The sequence below is a fragment of the Nyctereutes procyonoides genome, unplaced genomic scaffold (genome assembly GCF_905146905.1).
Source record: "Nyctereutes procyonoides isolate TBG_1078 unplaced genomic scaffold, NYPRO_anot_genome, whole genome shotgun sequence".
In the NCBI taxonomy this organism is placed as follows: Eukaryota; Metazoa; Chordata; class Mammalia; order Carnivora; family Canidae; genus Nyctereutes; species Nyctereutes procyonoides.
Genome location: NW_026575032.1, coordinates 629,594 through 651,842, shown reverse-complemented (window position 1 = coordinate 651,842; position 22,249 = coordinate 629,594). Strand labels below are relative to the sequence as shown.

General features: G+C 36.1%; 1 protein-coding gene and 1 non-coding gene across 6 annotated transcripts in view; one reads left to right on the top strand and one right to left on the bottom strand.

Annotated features, from left to right (window-relative positions):
• PRDM5 (PR/SET domain 5) overlaps positions 1-22,249 on the top strand; it is a 201,097-nt gene that overhangs the window by 86,331 nt on the left and 92,517 nt on the right. For 3 of the 5 annotated variants that reach the window (XM_055317113.1, XM_055317110.1, XM_055317112.1), the window contains 7 exons: positions 7,589-7,763; positions 10,026-10,200; positions 11,362-11,454; positions 11,727-11,848; positions 15,866-15,945; positions 19,966-20,050; positions 21,533-21,690. In XM_055317113.1, coding sequence (XP_055173088.1) covers positions 7,589-7,763; positions 10,026-10,200; positions 11,362-11,454; positions 11,727-11,848; positions 15,866-15,945; positions 19,966-20,050; positions 21,533-21,690 — 888 coding nt within the window. The remainder of the gene's footprint in view (positions 1-7,588; positions 7,764-10,025; positions 10,201-11,361; positions 11,455-11,726; positions 11,849-15,865; positions 15,946-19,965; positions 20,051-21,532; positions 21,691-22,249) is intronic. The other 2 variants (XM_055317114.1, XM_055317115.1) reach the window with 1 other exon arrangement.
• Positions 17,213-17,316, bottom strand: LOC129504446 (U6 spliceosomal RNA). The gene has a single exon (XR_008663364.1). It is a non-coding gene; the product is annotated as a U6 spliceosomal RNA (small nuclear RNA).

Below are 22,249 nucleotides of genomic sequence, written 5' to 3'. Positions count from 1 at the left end.
TTGTTGAAGAATAGTAGTTAACTTTAAAAATAGCTGAATTTGGGTTATCTGGGTGGCTCACTTGGTTAAGCTTCTGCCTTCAGCTCAGGTCAAGATCCTAAGGTCCTGGGATCAAACCCCACATGAGTTCTCTGCTCAACGGGGAGTCTGCTTCTCCTTCTCCTTCTGCTTGCCCCCAACTCATGCTTATTCTCTCTTGTTCTTTCCATCTCAAATAAATAAATAAAATCTTTTCAAAAATGAATTGATTAATATTCTTGGGCACATGAGTGAAGGACCACATGAAAATATGTTGAAATATACAGAGAAGGGGGATCCCTGGGAGGCGCAGAGGTTTAGCGCCTGCCTTTGGCCCAGGGCGCGATCCTGGAGACCCGGGATCGAGTCCCACGTCGGGCTCCCGGTGCATGGAGCCTGCTTCTCCCTCTGCCTGTGTCTCTGCCTCTCTCTCTCTCTATCATAAATAAATAAAAATTAAAGAAGTATACAGAGAAGATAAAGATTCAAAGCAAAAATCTGTAGTTGGTGTTTTATTTGAACCTTAAGAAAAATTATTATTATTTTTTAACAGGAAATTTTCCTTTCTCTTTTTTTTAAAGATTTTACTTATTTATTCACGAGAGACACACACAGAGAGAGACAGAGACAGAGACATAGGCAGAGGGAGAAACCGGCTCCATGCAGGGAGCCTGATGTGGAACTTGATCCCAGGACTCCAGGATCACGCCCTAAGCTAAAGACAGGCACTCAACTGCTGAGCCACTCAGGCATCCCAAGAATTATTATTAAATAGCGTAACATCTGTGAGTGCTTGAGGGAAAACTGTATTACCTTGGACTCATCCTTGAACCTTTTACTCTCATGCTGCATGTACATTCTGTCAGGAAAGAACATCTGCTTTCTCTTCAGATCATACTTATTACTTCTCACCATCTCCACTGTTTCCCTGCCATAATCTTCCCAAGTCATCACTATCTGTGACCTGGCTTATTGTAATAGCCTACTACCAAAGTCAAATAAAGGAAAATATCAGTAAACTTTTATTAATAAGTTTTTTTCTTCTATAGACACAAACATTTTAATATGCTTTTTTTACTATCCATTGTTTGTAAAATGTTGAGCAACTGTTATGATACAGCTAATGCTGTGGGCAACACATGGTAATTCTTTTTTTTTATAAATTTATTTTTTATTGGTGTTCAATTTGCCAACATATAGAATAACACCCAGTGCTCATCCCATCAAGTGCCCCCCTCAGTGCCCATCACCCAGTCACCCCCACCCCCCACCCACCTCCCCTTCCACCACCCCTAGTTTGTTTCCCAGAGTTACAAGTCTCTCATGTTCTGTCTCCCTCTCTGACATTTCTCACTCATTTTTTCTCCTTTCCCCTTTATCCCCTATCACTATTTTTTATATTCCCCAAATGAATGAGACCATATAATGTTTGTCCTTCTCCGATTGACTTATTTCACTCAGCATAATACCCTCCAGTTAACACATGGTAATTCTTGTTTGTTGCCTTGAGGAAGTTATTTTTGGGAAGATGAAATCAACACATGTTAGAATTTCACTGATCATATGAATTAAATGAAGAAAAAACACTGAAATAGATTATAAGTGCCCATCAAAGTTAAGGCATTTTATATAGAAAAACCCCTGGAACCTACATGCTTTTAGTAGATTAGAGATGGTTTCATGGAAAAGGATGAAAATGAACTGTGCCTCAGATGATGCTGAAGAGTTGTAAGAGAGGCCAGGTGGCATCTTTGCAGTTGTACTAAGGCAGGAATGAGTCAAGTGTTTTTGAGAGGACGTATACCAATTGGACTGAAAAATAGGCAGATTCGTTTGAAGGATATTTGAAGATGAGAGGACAAAGTGAGTTCAGATTATGGGAGTCTATTTGATAAGCTGTTGGAGCCATATTTGGGTTATAGCTGGTTCTGTCTATTGAGAGTCCTGAGGTGGGGCTAGAGATTGGGGGATGGACCCAGTAAATATTATTGACAGGAATTCTTAAGTAGAGTTAAGAATGTGGTTTTGGAGAACATGATGGGTATAATTAGGGTGACCAACCCTTCTGTTTTGCTCAGAACTCTTCTAGGTTATAGCTCTGAAAGCCCCATGTTCTGGGAAACTCTTCAGTTGCAGACAAAGCAGATGCCTGGTCACTTTAGATAGAGTTCAGACAAGTGGTTGGGATCAGAGGTTCAAACCAGAGTGACGCATTAGTATGTTAACAAGCGAACAGTGCGTGACAACCAGAAATCCAAAGCAATTCAGAGTTCTGGGAGGCAGTCAGTAGAATTGAATTATATTTTGGCTGAGAGCAATTTGGCCAAATGAAATTTAGTCAAAAGCAGCATTGTCAGAGGAACTTTGACAGTTGGGTTGAAATAAATTTGAAAATAAAATGAATATTTTAACCACAGGCTTTCAAGCTTTACATCATGATGATAATAATAATAGTAGCTACCGTTCACAAATGCTTATCATGTGCCAAGCACCTTATTCCTTAAAACCAGTCTATGAGATAAGCACTGTTATTTTCTCCATCTTGCAAACAAATAAACTGGTGTTTTGAGAGATGAAGCTGTTTGCACAGTTACACAGCCAATTAATTGTAGAAAGAGACATTGAACCCTAGCCAGCCCAAAGCCTGTGCTGTTTAGTCACTATGTGGTACCACTTCTTGGCATCAAGTTTATTTATCAAAGTCTGTTTATTATTTATTATTTTTTTACTGCAAAAATAACACCTGTTAATTCTAGAAAAATTGTAACATATGGACTAGCAGAAGAACATAGTAAAATATGTACAACTGCTTCTACTTAGAAATAGACTCTGCTATTTGCAAATGACATATCAGATAAAGGACTGGTATCCAAAATCTATAAAGAACTTATTAAACTCAACACCCAAGAAACAAAAAATCCAATCATGAAATGGGCAGAAGACATGAACAGAATTTTCACCAAAGAAGACAAACGCATGGCCAACAAGCACATGAGAAAATGCTCCGCATCACTGGCCATTAGGGAAATACAAATCAAAAACACAGTGAGATACCACCTCACACCAGTGAGAATGGTGGAAATTAACAAGACAGGAAACAAATGTTGGAGTGAATGTGGAAAAAGGGGAATCCTCTTTTTTAAATTTTATTTTATGTATTTGTTCATGAGAGACACAGAAAGAGGCAGACACATAAGCAGAGGGAGAAGCAGGCTCCATGAAGGGAGCCTGATATGGGACTCGATCCCAGGACCTTGGGATTATGCCCTGAGCCAAAAGCAGACGCTGAACCGCTGACCCACCCAGGTGTCCCCAAAAGGGGAACCCTCTTACACTGTTGGTGGGAATGCAAGCTGTTATAGCCACTCTGGAAAACAGTGTGGAGGTTCCTCAAAAAGTTAAAAATAGAGCTACCCTTTGACCCAGCAATTCCACTACTGGGTATTTATTCCAAAGATACAGATGCAGTGAAATGCCGGGACACTTGCACCCCAATGTTCATAGCAGTAACGTCCACAATAGCCAAACTGTGGAAGGAGCCATGGTGTCCTTCGAGAGATGAATGGATAAAGAAGATGTATGTATATAGAATGGAATATTACTCAGCCTCAGAAAGGACAAATACCCACCGTTTGCTTCGATGTGGATGGCACTGGAGGGTATTATGCTGAGTGAAGTAAGTCAATCAGAGGAGGATAGTCATTATATGCTTTCACTCATATGGGGAATATAAGAAATAATGAAAGGAATTATAAGGGAAAGAGGGGAACTGAGTTGGAAAAATTAGAGAGGGAGACAAAAAATGAGAGACTCCTAACTCTGGGAAATGAACAAAGGGTTGTGGAAGGAGAGGCGGGGAGGGGACTGGGGTAACTGGGGTAACTTATCTAGGTTGTATTCTGATTACCAACACAATGAAAACCACTGGTTGAAGAATATTTGCTTTTCAGGTGCCTGGGCGGCTCATTCCGTAAAGCATGGGACTCTTGGTATTGGCTCAAGTCATGATCTCAGGGTCGTGAGATTGGCACCCCCTCCTATGGTGCTGCTAGCTCAGTGGGGAGTCTGCTTGAAGATGCTCTCTCCTTCTGCCCTCTACTCCTCTGACTCCCACTCATGCTCGCTCTCTCTCCCTCTAAAATAAATAACTTTTTTAAAAAAGAAAATTTGCTTTTTGAAAGATCATGTTGAACAGCCTTCTTTCAGCTAAGGCATTTTTATTTATTTTTTTATTTCTTAAAAATTTTACATATTTATTAGTGAGAGACACAGAGAGAGACAGGCAGAGACACAGGCAGAGGGAGAAACAGGCTCCATGCAGGGAGCCCGATGTGGAACTCTATCCTGGAACTCCGGGATCATGCCCTTAGCCAAAGGCAAACGCTCACCCACTGAGCCACCCAGGCATCCCAGCTAAGGCATTTTTTTTAAAAAGACTTTATTTATTTATTTGAGAGCGAGAGATTAAGCAGGGAGAGGAGCAGAACGGGGGGGGAGAGGGTCAGGCTGACTGTGCTGAGCACAGAGCTTGACAGGAGAACCTAATCTCAGGACCCTGTGATTGTAACCTGAGTGCAAACCAAGAGTCTGATGATGTTCAACTGACTGAGCCACCCTGGGTGCCCCCAGCTCAAGCATTTTCAACAAAATCACCTGGAGCCCATAACAGGAACCATAAGCAGGACCCCAGACTCCAGGCAGAGTTTAGGAAGGGGTTAACTCCTAAAATGTAAATGTAAAGGGTGACTCTAATGGAGGGAACTATGTTCAGGAGAATAAGCCACAAACTCGATGACCAGAAATTGATAGCTAGAATAAGAGAGGTAAATTTCAGGATCAGAATACCAAAGTAGTCACCAAAGCTGGAATACCAGGGCAGAACCAGGCTAATGACAATGGGGACTTGCTGAGTTCCCAGGATGTTGGGTCAACACCCTTTAAATCCTTGCCAAAGGGCACAGAATTAGGCCTGGGGGTGAGCCTACAGTTGAGGAGTATTGCCCCAAGAGCTGAAAAGAGCTCCAGGGATTAGGAATCTGGCAGGTTCTGACAATGGGAAGTTTTGACAGCGAACAATATAATGAAGAGTTGTTATGTGATTAAATTAGAGAAATTTAGGGATAGTTCTGAAAGCTATTGTGGTAGTGAATGAAGGGGGAGATTTTGGGCAGTGGTAGGAATTATATTTAGAAAGGTACCTAGAGATTTCTATTAAATAAATAGATTGGAGAAATACCTGTAATGACATTTCTCTTCTTACCATATCTTGGCAAACAGACAAAACATGTGGTTGGTCCTTGGTGGCTATAATGCTATTATTACTCTTACTAAATTGAGGTTTTAACTGGTATATTAAAATTTTCTTTTGTTATGGAGCCCCTAAATAGGCATGCTGTGTTTTATGATTGCAGTTAATGTTACCATGTTTTAAAATTAAAAATTATTATCTTTTCTTGCTGCTATGAAGGCCATCATGAAACTAATGATTAATATTCTGGAAAGACATTTCAATTAAATTTCTTGGGTATTGATCAGATAAGTATTAAGATTTATGATTGTCTTCTGAAATTTTCATTAGGGGAGTCCTTTGTTGTTTTGGGTAACTCTTAGTAAGTGGTTTCCAAACCCTGGAAATTACCACTTTGAGTTAATTTAGAAAGAGACCTCTCTTTTGCTGAGTGTGTTGTTTTTTATTTTTTTGCACAAAAAAGTAACAATTGTATAGAAGTTAATTATGTTCTTAATTACAAATAACTTTATAGTTTCTGGAGGTTTGGTATTAAAACACTTCCAAGGATGCTTTAACTATTACAGGAACATCCTTTAATTAACTGTAGCTGATGGTTAGATTTGCTTCAGTGCTTTGAACTTTTACATCAAGTCTTTCTTGCCCAGAAATGATGAATATGATCATCATTTCTGTCTCTTCCATGGAATTTTCTAATATATATTGTTTTAAAAATTACAAAGATTCTGTTCATTGTAAAAACCAAAACAAAAAACCCTAAAACCGTATTGAATATGGACTACTTTTTCTCCCAGCCTCCAAATGATAACTGTTAACAGTCTGATGCATATTTTTCCAACTTTTCACAAGGATTCTGCTTGTGTACACACACACACACACACACACACACACACACACACACACACACTATAGGTTCCTCTTCCTCCCCTCCCCCTTCTCCCACTCACCTTACCTCTTCCCCCTCCTCTGTCTCCTCCTCCTTCACAGGAGTGTGGAGTGTGGTGATAATGCCAAGGGAGAGAAGGCTTTGTTCTGTGTTCTCTCCCTTATTGAATTTCACTCCTTGGTGGAGCTTACTGTCCTCGTCCTTTCCTCCCCTTGCCTACCACCAAGGTTCAATAAATTCAGGCTATGCTTTGCTTCTCTTTATCCTCAGCAGCCAAACAAGGAATTCCCAGAACAAATCCTCAACTATGTAAAAGACAGCAGTTCTGGGTGTTTCTCTTGGGGACAGCAAGCTAAGCAGCCCCAGTTCTGGCCTCCCTGGTGATTGGCCGAAGGCCCAGAGGGGTTTTGTGTACCAGTTCATTCCAAGTGTGAAGTTTCTCTGGGGTTTCCTTGGGAAGTAGGTTCTTCTTTGTAACCTTTTTCTTGTGTCTGTTATGGGTTGAGATTTCTTCTGCAGTGGTTATCTATCATTTCAACCCTGATTTCTAATCTTATAGACTTTTCTAAAATTTTTTGTGTGTTGATAATGGAACTTCTTTTCTGCTCTCCTGTCATTTTAGTGGAATTTAGGTACACATGATGATTCAGTCAATTCTTTGAACCTCTCAGGTGCCTGATCTTTGTTTTCTTTCTGGACCAGGGTTTTGGAAATTCTTTTAAGGTTCGTTTGCAGTTCCCCTGTCTAATAACGTGAAAGTTCTAGCTTAATTTTAATATTCTAGTTTAAATTTAATATTAATCATAATTAGATCACCGATAGTATGTTGTTCTCTAGATGCAGAAATGACACCATTACTTAATAAACTTCTTTTTGCTGCATTTACAGGCCTTGTCCACAAGATGTTACTGCATTGGGCAAATTAATGATGTGAAATTCACTTTTAGAAAGTTAGATAATTAGCCTTTCCTTTGATATATATTAATGTCACTATTTGTAATATATATTTGTATTTTATTTGCCAGGTAACTGAATGTTGTCAGTTTCCTTTTTCAGTATCTAGATCAGTTGGAAATGTAAAAAAAATACCGATAGTAATTTTTAATGGGCACCTGGTACTCAATGTATCTTAAAATGATTTCTTAATCACTATTAGAAACAAAAGAATAGGGCAGCCTGGGTGGCTCAGCAGTTTAGAGTCTGCCTTTGGCCCAGGGCCTGATCCTGGAGACCCGGGATCGAGTCCCACATCGGACTCCCTGCATGGAGCCTGCTTCTCCCTCTGCCTGTGTCTCTGCCTCTGTCTGTCTCTCTGTGTCTCTCATGAATAAATAAATATATAAAATCTTAAAAAAAACTAAATGAATGGTTCAGCATTTTTAAAATTATCGAGATATTTTTGTCATACAACAATATATTTCTTAATTTTGTCTCAGGAAGGAGAAAACATTTTCTATTTGGCAGTTGAAGATATAGAAACAGACACAGAGCTTCTGATTGGCTACCTGGACAGTGACATGGAGGCCGATGAGGAAGAACAGCAAATTATGACAATGATCAAAGAAGGGGAAGTTAAAAATTCTAAAGGACAATCAACAGCTGGCAGAAAAGGTATTGCCTCTAACTGGGATTTGAGAGAATGGAAGTTGTAGGGGAAATAAAGTTTGAAGTGGGGTTGAATTATATAGATGCATTATAATAGGGTGTTGTCAAGATAGTTTTTGTCAAAACTACTGTCAGAGAATATCCAGCTGTAAACCCATCTTTCTTCCAGCAGGAGGAGAGAGCTGGGCGTGGGTGATAGATGTGCCTGCAGGACTGCTATGGTCAGCACCAGCTCCTGGCTCTCACTGTTCCTACTGGTCTGCTCCAGTGGCGAGTAAGGAGGATTTTTGCCCTCCAGCACTGAATCTGCCACTAATCAGGCTTGTAACTGAGCAAGTCACTGACTTTTGGAGACTTTACTTTCTCATCTGCACACGGGGAAAGGCGAGTGCAGAGGTATAGAGAGAGCACTGCTGCATGGGCCCTATGGGATTATTCCTGGGCCCAGGATCCTTAGAGAATCTGTAGCTTCTGGAAAGCTCTCTCTGTTCTGATTGTAGAGGCCTGCACTATTGTTAGGTTGTTTCAGTCGGGTAACCAAAAACAGTGTGTTGACTCTAAGTTTGACTTCCTTGGATCAGTCCTGCAATCCAGGAGATGTCTCTTGTTTGCCATCTGCTGGGGAATAATCAATTATTATGGAGACTTGTTTCCGTTTCGTGGTGTTTTACTCCTGATGGGGTTTGAAAGAAATATGAATGATGTTATAGGTATTGAGATTTTGTAATAGGCCGAAATTTACCAGAGAGTAAATACCAGAGAGTATTTTTTCATTTTGTGTAGTGAAGCCACTTCAGAAGTGACACCAGTTTCTTTAGTCCTCAGGGTAATAATGTCTTTCATATGAATTTTCTCTTCTAACTGTATGTTACTGCTGGCTGAGAAAGTGTAAGCATTCCCCGTATTGCCAGCTTCTGCTTCTGCTTCTTTATTTTACTTGGATTATGTAAGCGGAAGATGTAGACAGGCTTTCTCTTCTTTCAAATATGCATTTTGCTGTTTTGAATTTCAGACTTTGGGTGATGTGGATTATTTCTGTGTTTTCTTTTTGGGGGGTATTTATTTATGCAAATTACAATATTATTGACTACATTTCCTATGATGTACTTTTTGTATTCTAAATACTTTTTGTATTTACTCTTTTAACGTCAACCCCCACCCCCGCCAGGTGTGTTATTATTGTGTCCGCTGTTTTAGCTTAAAAATGAGTCTCTTGCTTACCTATTATCTCAATTTTTCTTTAGTTAACAAATATTAAATTCCATTACTTTTGTAAAAACAATCCACAGAAACTTAAACAGATTTTTAAAATATATGAATTAGGTAGTTACATTATTGTTATTTTTATTTTAGAAACCAGTTTTTATTTAATAAAAGCAACCCCCCAATAGAAACCCAAAACACAGAACAAACTGACAACACAAAAGAAAGAAAAAGTCTGCTCAAATGTCAAACAATAGAGAGTTTTAGTTAAGTAAATATAGTACCTTACGTTTTCTTTTTTGAATTGAGAAAATGTCAAATGAAAAAAAAGAGCAACAGATGAAATTGCATAAAAAGTATGATCATAACTGTAGTTAGACTGTGTATACAATAGGAATGGACAAAAGACAAATCGGATGTGAGAATATATTAAGTGGTTGTCTATTATGGGATTATTAGTCATTTTTACTTTCTTATTTTCTAAATCTAATTTTATTTAATAATCAGAAAAAATCCATAATGTAAATAGTGCACTTTGAGAGATTTGGGTGAAGCTGTGACAGTCCATAGGGACTGACAAGCTAGAGACACAGTAGAGCCTGACTACACCTGCCATAATGAGTGCTGTTTTTATGACCGTGGTCTTTTTCACATATATGTGAGATTCCCCTTGGTAATTCCACATAGTTTGCCTTGGTTGGATTTTTTTCTCTTTGTGTACTCAATGAACTCAAGATGACCTGTTTCAGGGAAAACTTTTGCTTTCTCATTCGACATTTGTAATAACTCTTTGATGTAAAAAGTTAACATGACAGGGCAAATTAAAAATTGATTTTGGTTTTGTATTAATTTGCTGACACACAAGAGAAATGAATTAAAAGATAATGCATTTTTCTTTGGTGATACTTCCTATTACTTTTCGTGGATAACATTATTAATACTGGTAGAGATAATAAGCATTTACTATTCTGATACTATTAAGCACAATTAATTTTGATTTTAAAATGAGGATAAAATTGGCTCTTAATCTTTGTCTTATAAGTCTGTTTCCTTGTAAATGTGCAGATTGCCTTGACTGTAAAGAGGACTATGCTTGTCCCCAGTGTGACTCGAGTTTTACCAGTGAGGAAATTCTTGCTGAGCATCTTCAGACATTACACCAGAAACCTACCGAAGAGAAAGAATTTAAGTGCAAGAACTGTGGGAAGAAATTCCCAGTTAAGCAGGCTTTGCAAAGACAGTGCGTACAGCAAAGAGTATCTAAAATTCTAAGTTAACACTTTTTTAACTATTCCATTTGATTCGTTTTAGTTTCTAACCAGTGCGTGAGTGCGTGTGTGTGTGTATATGTGTGTGTTTGTGAAAGAGACAGAGGGAGAGAAGAAAATAAGCATTCTGTATTGTCATTGTCATTAATTTATCTTTTCTTCATATAACATGTTGATTTTTGAAATGTCCTGATTATGAATTTCAACAAGTAAACATTGTTTATGGTAATAACTCTTTGCCCATTTAATTACTTGCCATTAAATATCAAGCTCATTGGCTTCCTAATCTGAAATTCAGTTATGCATAATTTAGTTAGTGCTTGGAGGCTGCAGATCAAGTTTTAGTTGTCTGCATATGATATCCCTCTGAAATCAGTAAAAGAAAAGTTTAAGAAATGGAGAGGGTTCAGAGTATAAGGAATACAGCGACATTTTGGGGGAAGAAGCACTGTTTATTTCATAACAGTGTAGGAGGAACAATATTAGGATGAATTAAATGATACCACACATTGCTCTGCACACATTATTTTGAATATTTTTATTAATAGCATAGAGTTATCTTTTTACTTAAATATTTTTACAGTGTCATTAATAATTGAAAGTGAGTAGATACATATAATTTTATTTTAAGAATGCCACCTTGTGTATGAGCAAGAAATCTTTCATAGAGACTTAATGTTTCATCTTTTTATTCATTAAAGTAAAATTCTGAAACATGCTATATTTTATATTAAGATGATTTTCATATATGCATCTACTTGGATTATGAAATTTGAAATGAACAATTCCTGCTCAAAACTTAAACTTTTATAATAGCAAGAGATTCAACATTTGGAAATTCTGTCCTAGACTCTTGAAAAAAAAAGCAACAGGCTATATACTTTTCAGTGAATAGACTTTACAATTGCATTCTAGTCAGCTTTTATTGAAGATACACCAAAGATTATTTTGCTGAGCTGGGTCTTACAGTTAAATGAGGTACTACTAAAAATTTCAAAGGCCAAAAGACAGAATGAAAACGAGATCACAAAGAAAATTTTATTTAAAGTAGATTTTCATAGGTTTTTGTCTTATGCTTCCAGTTTTTATTTCTTTTTGTTTCTTTCTTTCTTTTTTTTCCTATTTCCCCTTAGTGTTCTTCAGTGCACAGTGAAAAGCAGTTTGAAGGATTCTTCACGAAGTTTTCAGTGCTCTGTTTGCAATTCTTCCTTCAGTTCAGCATCGAGGTTTTGTGTCTGAGTTCTCAGATGTCTGTTATATAGTTGTGGGTCATTTTTAGCATGCGTGCTGTCCGAACTTTGTTGCGATTTAGTATCATAGGGCTGCTGGGGGAATTTAAGTACTTTCCTTTTCACCTGCTCAGGTAATGCATGAAATGACCCACAAACTCTGCTAGAGAGCATGCATTGCAAAAGCCTGCCATGATTAGGCTTAAGAATTATTTCAATAGATCTTCACTTTCTCTTCACCCTTTTCCCTATTCCTGGTTGTCTTGCAGTTTTGAGCAGCACCAGGAGACCTGCCGGGGGGATGCCAGGTTTGTGTGCAAGGCGGACAGCTGTGGGAAGAGGCTGAAGAGCAAGGATGCCCTCAGAAGACACCAGGAAAACGTCCATGCTGGTGAGAAGTCCCTGCAGGGTCACTTTTAAAGGGGCCTCCTCTCCCCAGGCTGCAGTGATCTGTTTATAATTCTTGTTCTTGAGGAGAGAGCTTGCTTTTGCATTGTACTCACACAGATGTGAGGCTCTGGCTGTCGACTTTTGACTTTTTTCTTTTACTGAACACTATTTCTTTTTCAAGTTGATTTCAGTAGTATTTGTCATTTTTCCTTGTCTGAAGTCATCAGAGCCAGAAACCTAAGCTAGAACCTACTTGAGCTTGGTCGGCAGGTGTATTAAGAATTAATATTTTTAAATAACAATTTAAAGGTGAAATGTGAACTCAGGGTACTCTTGTGCCTTAATATTTTTACAGTGAAATTCCATTTTTAATTTATATTTCTCCTATATTGGAGAAAATTACTAACTGCATTTTGACATGGGAGTTGAATGTATTTGGATTAATAAAGCAGGCACTCTGTGAATTCCTTCTAATGGCCAGCTAAACATTAAAACAAATACAGATTTGACTATCACTTAGATTGTATCTGTTTAGCACATGGTAAAAATGTAGTTTGGTTTAGGGATAGAATCTATTGCCCTGAGTTCAACAGATGGCTGTATCATCAGAGTTAACTTTTTACTTCCTCAGTATCTTTTCCTTAAAGGAGGCCAATGTTTGTGGAACTCCTCATATCCTGTGTGTTTCTGGGAAATGTGTGGAAAAATGTTTTTCTGGATATGAGGAAAGTGGGTTTCTCTTCTTCCATCTTACTTACTCTCACACCCAGAACAGGATAGTCAGTAGTCAGCTTCTGTATGCTCTGCTCATTTTCCAAAAAGTATCTCCTTTAATGTTAAAGTTGTATAGAAGCCAGTATTAGTGTGACTACTGGCTCCCACCTGGCATCCCTGTTTGGGCTGCATATTAAGTCTGAGCTGTATATGAAAGCTCTGGGAGGTAGAAAGCAAGGCCTTGCAAAATATAGCTTCACAGTGATATCAGTAGGACTCTACAGTGTTCTGACTTCTTTTTTTCCCTTTAGAAGAATATGTGGCTGATTTAGGGAAGATGGCATTTTTCTGAATTCATTATACTTGGGCCTTTCCTATGCTTACAAAAGGCAAGCATAATTTTTTGATAGACTTGTCTTGATCGTTTTTTTTTAAGCTGTTATGTTTAAAATGCTGTTCTTAATTTTCTCCATCTCTGTCTGCAATGTATTATAACAAATCTTTCATGTCATTTTTAAAGTTAACTTTGCTGAACTAAGTAAAAAACCAGATGCATATTGAAACTCTGGAAACTTGCATTCTTGTTATTGAGCATGTGGTTTTCAGGCTATGTTATAAGCATAATTTCTTTAAGGCTTCTTGTAATTGGCCTTGGATATTATAATATTACTGATTCTGGAAACTCATGTGACTTTGTAGGAAATAATTTATAAAAGGAAATTTTTAATATTTCTATGTTTCTATGTGGAAACATACAAAATATGGAACGTACATATTTAATCAGGGATTACTATACATAGCTTTGTTGGGATTAGTACACAGTCTGTCTCTCATTCACAACTCTCTCTTGCTTCTCCCCTTTCTTCTGTGAGATACACAGACATTTGGAGAAAGAATATTCCACCTTCAGAATAGCAAACAAAGCAATGTTTACACGCATGACTTTAGAATGCCTGGGAGCATACTTAACCCACATTGTACTGAAACTCACGATACTTAGGTGACTCTGTATTCAGTGCAATTGTATTAATTTCTCATATGTCTCCTACAGTTGTAAATAATGTGTTCCTGCATACTTTTGTAAGTTGAATCTGAAAGTAAAAAATTCAGACTTACCTGAATATAGCAAAACTAAAATAGTACAAAGTCTAGTTATGGCTTTGTAGGTGCTGTTGTTTTTCAACCTAGGGAAGCTGGAGTCCTAAGGACCTTCACAGTTACCCAGGAGGAAATAGGAAGTGAAGAGGGCTGACTTCCTTTTTTTTTTTTTTTTTTTTTTTTTTTTTTTTTTTTTAGGGCTGACTTCCTTAACCCACTTCCATTTTTTTTCTTTTGCTTAGATTCTGTGGATGCTAAAACTGAGAGTTTTTGTATTTATGGGAGATAATATCTATCTACACTCTCAGGCACATTGTCATAAGCTTTTAAAAAATTTTTTTTCTCTCACAGAAACTAGTATTTCTGTTCTAGGCTGAAAAACAGAAAGGCATGAGGAGGAGAGAAAAGGTTGAAGAATAGGGATGGGGTTATGATGTATTTATTGCCTCTGATTCTGGCTGCAGGGACAGTGGCAGGAAGATGGAGCTAAAGTAAGAGATGTGGTTGGGGATGTCTCAGTTCTTTCTTCTCTCCCTCAGGCTCTCACTTAAGTGTTTGGAAAGGATAGGGTCTAGTCTCAAGGACAACTGGTACGAAGGATAAAATAGAACAATAAAAGACTATGGATTGAAGGAAGTGACAGCTAGTGGGACCTAGAAAATATTCTTTCTCAGTGGCATGTTGTGTATTCAGTCTATATGTACAGAGATACTCATTTTGCTTAGGAGAATTTTCTCCTTTAATAGCCATATTTGCTTGTCAGTCACAAGGAAAAAATTTCTTGGTTCTAATATTCAGTATGCTAAAAATAGTGTATTATATGAAATAAGTAACTTGAAGGAGACAAAAATTCATAATTTTCTTTTTCAGAAGTGTTTTTCTTTCATAAGCACAGTCCTATGATAAAAACATTTTGTAATACTTTTTAAAACTTATTTTGGATTTTTTTCAAAATAATAGAGAAATGGTTGAGTAGATGGGGTTGAGGTTGGGGCAGGGATAGCCCTCGATTTGTCACTATTGGGGCCAGGTGATGGATACATGGTGATTCATTGTATCATTTGTTTACTTTTTGTATATTTGAAATTAATTAAAAATTGAAAAAACACTCTAGTTATTTGTGGTAGTACACAGATGATACTGTTATTACATCATATTTTAAAAACTGTTTTATTGAGTCTTCATTTCTAGAACCACTTGAAATTTGAAATATGAAATAAGCTACTATAATCACTATGTAAGAAAACAATATTGTATTTTAATTTGTATACTGATATGAATACCAGTATAATGTTTTATTTTACTTGATTAGATTTTATTCTGATTTTTAATATTAACACGAGAGAGTGTATGCTCATAGATTCTATAGGAATCTAGTGTTAGAAAGAATAATCTATGAATTATATCTTAGAAAACCCAGATGATTAAATGAAATGTTGTTAAAATTTAAAGCAATTAGCAAAATCAACTTGTAAGTTAATAAATCCACATTTGTATAAATATATTTGATTAATTTCAAGTAAAATTTTTCATGTAATTTGTGCAAAACTCTTTTAATTTTACATTAGTTTATGGAAAAGTGAAAGACCTATTTTATCTATGTAGAAGGTGGTATATCATGGCGAATATTTTTCAAATTTAAGAAGAAAGAATTTAGGGGCACCTGGGGCGCTCAGTGGCTGAGTGTCTGCCTTTGGCTCAGGGTGTGATCCCGGGGTCCTAGGATCGAGTCCTGCCCACATCAGGATCCCTGCAAGAAGTCTGCTTCTCCCTCTGCCTATGTCTCTGCCTCTCTCTCTGTGTCTCTCATGAATAAATAAATAAAATCTTAAAAAAAAAGAAGAATTTAAAATTCAGTTTTAATGGATATAACACTGAAAGTTTTGGAATTCTAAGAAGATGAAATACCTGTTTAGAAATTATATATCACCTAGAAACATTGTATCTGATGTTCCTCTTAATATTCTCATTTAAATCATGATGGCGGGATCCCTGGGTGGCGCAGTGGTTTGGCGCCTGCCTTTGGCCCAGGGCGCGATCCTGGAGACCCGGGATCGAATCCCACGTCGGGCTCCCGGTGCATGGAGCCTTCTTCTCCCTCTGCCTGTGTCTCTGCCTCTCTCTCTCTCACTGTGTGCCTATCATAAATAAATAAAAATTAAAAAAAAATAAAATAAATCATGATGGCATTTTATTTGCATTTTAGGAGATCCTAAGAAAAAGCTCGTATGTTCAGTGTGCAATAAAAAGTGTTCTTCACCATCAAGCCTACAAGAACATAGAAAGGTCAGTAAGATAAAGATTAATGCTCATCAGAGTATAAGATCTTTTAGCCATTTATAGTGTCAGCCATGAAAATTTTTAGTTGCTTTTTTTATTGTAAAGCCAGTGCTTTGTCATTAATTTATACACTAACATATTCTAAAATTTATGACTAATATGCAGAAAAGTAAACTCTTGCAAAAATATATTTTGAGTTGTTTCTTGTTCAGAATTAGTAGAAGTATTTCTCCAGTGCAAAGTATTAGGTCTAGCTGAGCCTTTCACTGCAACATGTCACTTTAGTTTCAAGCTTTGTTAGTTGCTGTTTGCTCAGGAAATACCATATATTTTATGAAAACATACAGTTTTGTGTATTTATAATATGCTCTGCAGTGGCATTTAGCTATTAAAATGGATGCATAAAAAATAAAATGGATGCATAGTATAGTTAAGTCTGGCAAAACAAAGACAAGAGCTTCATTATTCTGAAGAACTTAAAATAATGTACAAGTATGTCAAAGTGTTGTTAGCAGGGAAAATGAATGCTTATATTAGCAGAAAACTAATTTAATACATTTTGTAATAAGCATAAAGCTTTTAGCTATTTTAATGTGGAAAGTCAACCTGAAAAATACATTGTAGTTATTAACCCTAACAACATTAGTTAATAGAATTTATAATAGAATAGAATTAAAGTAGAATTTAGATTTTTGTTCTTATTATAGCCCTTTAGAAAGATTAGTATTATATCAAACTATCTTATATTGTAATAAATATGGATGATTATTTTTAATTTCACATTTTTTTCAGAAGATCTATGAACATATTTTCTTTAGTGACTTAATATTGAAGAAGAGAGGAGATGGTACTAGTGAATGTAAAATTTTACTTTTCTTGTGGTTTACAAAATGAATTTATCTCTTTATTTGTATATTGGTATATTCCAAAGTAATCTGATGGGCTTTAACGTTCATATGATATTCACTCTAATAGCTCTAACCATGTGGCATGGATTTAATCTATAAACACATGAGATAGTTAGATTGCAAAGATGTCTGAGGTTATATTTTAAATGTTGGGTGATTTTGATTCTTGGGAAATAACGTAACAAGTAGTGGAAAGTGAGGATTTTGGGTGTCTTCTTTGGTCCCTAACATTCCCTTTAACATTGGACTCCTGTTCTCTCTTTTATTAAATGTGACTTGGGATGATCTGTGCCTTTTAATTTTTTCTCTAAGTGCCATGAGACTTTTTTTTACAGTTTCCAAATGGTTTTCTTATAGGATTGTTTGAAAATATGGAACCCTTGAAGAATTTGTGTATAATTCTTGTGCATGGACCATTGCTAATCTCACTGTATCATTCCAATTTTAGTATTTGTGCTGCTCACTTCACCTGTATGGCTTCAGAGACAAAAAGATTAGATCCAATTGAGTAGATATTTTCTAAATATCTTCTTATTTGTATGTATCTCTGGTCTGTTTGAATTTTAAGAAGTTAAAGATGTTTCACCAAATGAAAGATTTTACCAAATAGGATGTTTCTGCAAAGTTGGTTGTGGGGCATATTTCTGAAAAATGTTCTCTTTTCCATTTATTTTTTTATAACATAAGAACCTTTTCCCCAAGGAATATTTGGTAGCTATTGCTTGGTGATGGTAGAACACAGAACTCCTGTTATCTCTGCAAAATGCAAAAACCTTATTAGCTCAATTCTTCCTTCATTACAGCATAGCTCCTCTAACTTAGCCTTTATGAATCCATAGGAAGCTTTTACTGACTCCCATTTTTTACTGTATTCTTAAGAGTTGAGGATGTTGAATGTCTAATAGAGCTTGGTTGCAGTATTTACCCTTGCCAGTAGAGGGTGCCCTATGAACATGCCAAATTACATTATAGTCTAGAAGAGTATCTTACATTGCTCTATACTATCCTATATTATAATAAAACATACTATGATCCTTTTTGAAAAGTATTTAATTAGGAACTTCAAATTGTAAGTTATTACCCTCCATATCAATTAGTAAGCTGGACATTTTAAAATTGTGTTTTATTTAACATTAGGCATAAATAAATCGTATTACCTATCATTTTCATTTGAAATTTGATTGCTTTATTAAGTTTTTTTTAGGATTTTTGAAAATAGTTTTGGCCTTAATTTTCCACTGTAAGTAAGGTGGTCAATGCAAAAATACTTTCAGGTACAGTGAAATTTTACTTTATAATGATGAAAAATTCATTCAATTGAATCTTTAAAAATAGTTCATGTTTCAGGAACCACTAGAGTTAAGAAGTGAATGGTACTATTCTGCAGTATTTTATTTAACAGTTAACATTTTATATATGGATGAATGATTTTAAAAATTTTATATATTAACATAGACTTCATATTAAAATGAAAATAAACTAAATATATTTTCATTTATGTATGATTCAGAAGGCATATCATCTTTTTAAGGGCATGTTGTTATAAAAGGCATATATTACAGAAACATAAGAGTTTAAGAATATAAATCTGTTCTTACTATCTTTAAGTAAACATTACATACAATATCTTGCTCCTTAAACATAGTTGTTCAACCGAAGCCACAGAAAGGGTCTTTGATGACTGAAGAGGCTGTCTTTAAAATGGCTCAGGCTGAAAGTTTTTCTTTTGTACTCTGTAGTGCTTGCTTTCTGAGTACTAATGCAGATTCCACATTATTTTCTGAGGAATCATAGTACTTTCTGGACTCCATATATTCACTAATTGAGATTAGGTGGCACTGTATGTAAGCAGAGGGCAGACATTGTTCTGCTTCTGCCTTATCTCCCTTTTCTCTGCTTTTCCCAAATGAGTTTCCTGACTCACCAAGAATCAGATCTCAAAGAAGCAGAAGATGGGTTGGAAGCCTCAGACTTGCCATATGGTTGGCCATAGAATTAAGGCACAGACTGTAGACCTGGGATCTGTTTAACTTTGCCCTAGCTTTTGTTCCCCTGCCTTGTCTCCTCTTTTCACCCTCTCTGTCTTGAGTTCATCCATGACCAAGAGAGCCATTTACCAGGATACCACCCAGTCCTCCACTCTTCACTCATTGCTGTACCAGTTTATAGTACTTTGACCTGACTTCAGTCTACAAGGCCCTAGTTATTCTGCAGGAATAAGCATAGTACCTTGGCTTTCTGCAAAAGGGCCTTTGCTTGTCTGGTGTTTAGTATTGTGAGCTTTACCTTTACTTTAATGAGGTTGAAACATAAATGTAACTTTACTAAAGTTCTTTTTGAATCTTCTGCAAAACAGTATGATGCTCTTGTTCATTGCAGTGATCGACATTTCTAATATAAGACTTCTTGCAGTACATTCCTCTTAGAACTTTGCGCATTGTTTCTGATAATAAGCTGGGCTTCTACTTTTCATACCACCTATGTGATTTCTCTGATTTAGTGTATGAGAGGGAAAGAGCTAAACTTAATATTCAGTTGTAATAATTATTTAGCCAGTTGTTTGTTAAGGTTCTACTCCTCCTCTTCTTACTTACTTGGTTTTTGAACTTTTCTTTTTATTGTGGTCTTCCTCTCATGTAAGAATTTCACTGTGAGCTAAGTGTTTTTCAGAATTATATATCTTCTTGCCTTTCATGGTAATTAAAGTTTTGCTCTGCATTGTATACATTTAAATTTAAAACCGTTTAACTACTGTAAAGGTAACACTATTGCCTAGAGGTTACATATTTTCAAATCTAAATTTATGCCTAACAAAAAGAGTTAATGTAAATTAGGTAGAACTTTTTACAGAGTGTAGAAATTTAACATGCACCAAATAGGTCAGCTAATCACATATTTAAATGGTGTGCTACAATCTTTATTTTCTTTTAATGATATGTTTTTACTAGATAACATGTTCATTGCATTTTCAGCTAATATACAACAGTGTGAACAAATTAGAACTGAATTATAATACATAATTTTTACAGTAGAAGCTACCCTCGTGTTTATACTTTTACTTGAGCTCTATCTAATTTATTTGGCTTTGACAGTTAACTGTCCACTTAACCTTTTACAGATTCATGAGATATTTGATTGTCAGGAATGTATGAAGAAATTTATTTCAGCTAATCAGCTAAAACGTCATATGATCACTCACTCAGGTAAAATATTTATTTTTCCATTTGTATTGAAATCACTATGAAAGATTCACTTTTTCATTTTCAGGAGCTCTGAGAGTAGTAATCAGGAGACCTGGCTTTTAGTTCTAGGTTGGCCAAAAACTAGCTGTGTGACTTTTTTAAAAATTTTTTTTATTTTATTTTTTAAAATTTTTTAGCTGTGTGATTTTGAACAAGTTACTTATTAGCCTCTCTAGATTTCTATAAAGCCAAGGTGGTTGAACTAAATGATATCAAAGTCATATCATTTAGATGACCTTCAGAGTCACCATTTAATTTTTAATCTTTCTGAGCCTTAGATTCTGTTCTTTATCTGTGAAAAGGTATCTACCTTTCAAAATTGCTGTGAAGGTTAAACAAGATCATTATGTATTGTGCTAGCGTAGTGTCTGACTTTTTAGGAGGAATTCAACAATTATAGCTTCTAAATTTCTAAATTGCATTCTAACTAAGGTAGCAATAAGTGTTCGTGAGAAATTTATAAATACATTTTGAGAATATAGGTTTTTAAAGCCGTTGTTTTCATTTTAAGTCAAGTTTGAGTGATAGGTCTATTATACAGATTTAAAAAATAAGATCTGAGAATAAATTTTGCTCTATGAAATCTCTAGGATTTAGAATGTCTATAATTGGAGGCCATTGAAGTCAGAGTGTTTTTGACTATCTACTTTGCTTGGAGACAGATAAAGATATTTTGGCAAATTAATATAGATCACACACTGGTGATCTGTTCAGATATGCTTTGTTTGAAACAAACAGTAATTTTTTTTAATTTTTATTTATTTATGATAGTCACACAGAGAGAGAGGCAGAGACACAGGCAGAGGGAGAAGCAGGCTCCATGCACCGGGAGCCCGATGTGGGATTCAATCCCAGGTCTCCAGGATCGCGCCCTGTGCCAAAGGCAGGCGCTAAACCGCTGCGCCACCCAGGGATCCCCAAACAGTAATTTTTAAGTCTAATGGTCAACATTACATGAACATTGCATAAATATGGATTTTATACAACTTAAGTGTGTAGTCTTTGCTGAGAATTGAAGCTGTGCCTGTATCGCATCCACTTGTTTGAGTAGGCGGCAGGTCTGTCGTTTACTTTTTTATTGCTGTCAGGCTACTCATGGCGTTTGAAGTTGTATCCCTGGTTTAAACTCATGCCTATCAGCAGAATTTTCATCTGGAAGTAAGATTTTTTTTCCTTGAATTTAAATTTCATCCTCACATTTAAGCTATTTTATACATGTAGTTTACCATATAGGTATATTAAAGAACTAGCTCACATTTCTTCTGTGAATAGGCCCACATATCTAACATAAATGGATTGGTAAGTAGATTTTTTTTTCAGTTGTTTCAATCATGTCTTAGTTGACTTATCCATAAGAAGTAATATATGGTAAGGCTATTTCCCTTTTTATCCCTTACCTTTATATAGATGTGAGATTGTCTCCACTCATTTTTTTTTTCACAGAAAAACGACCCTATAATTGTGAGATTTGTAATAAATCTTTCAAGAGGCTCGATCAAGTGGGCGCCCATAAAGTGATACACAGTGAAGATAAGCCTTACAAATGCAAGCTTTGTGGAAAAGGATTTGCCCACAGGAATGTTTACAAGAATCACAAGAAGGTAAAACCTTATTAGTATTAGTATTATTATTTTGCTGATCTGATTTCTCATTGGTTATTTTTTAAAGAGTTTTTTGTATATCTGGACATGCTGTACACGTGGAATCCTTAGAGGACGATTTTGCTTATATTATATTTTCTACCTCCTCACTCAGGCCACAGTCCTGTCCGGCCTTGTTTCTGTCTTCCATACTCTGTTGAAACTGTTCTTTTTTTTTTTTTTTTTTTTTTTTTTTTTAAGATTTTATTGATTTACTAAGAGAGAGAGAGAGAAAAAGTAGGCATGGGGGGGGGTGTGGCAGTGAGGGATAGAGGGAGAAGCAGACTCCTCGCTGAGCAGGAAGCCCAATGTGGGGCTTGATCTTCGGACTCCGGGATCATGTCCTGAGCTGAAGCCACCCAGGTGCCCCTGTTGAAACTGCTCTTATAAGCAAAGAGTCATCCAGTATTTCCCAGTATTGTATTAACTGCAAAGTCTTTTCTTTTCCTTTTTTCTATAAAATTTGACACTCTTGTTCATGGTACCTTTCCTGAAATTCTCTTTATCTTTGGTGTATAAT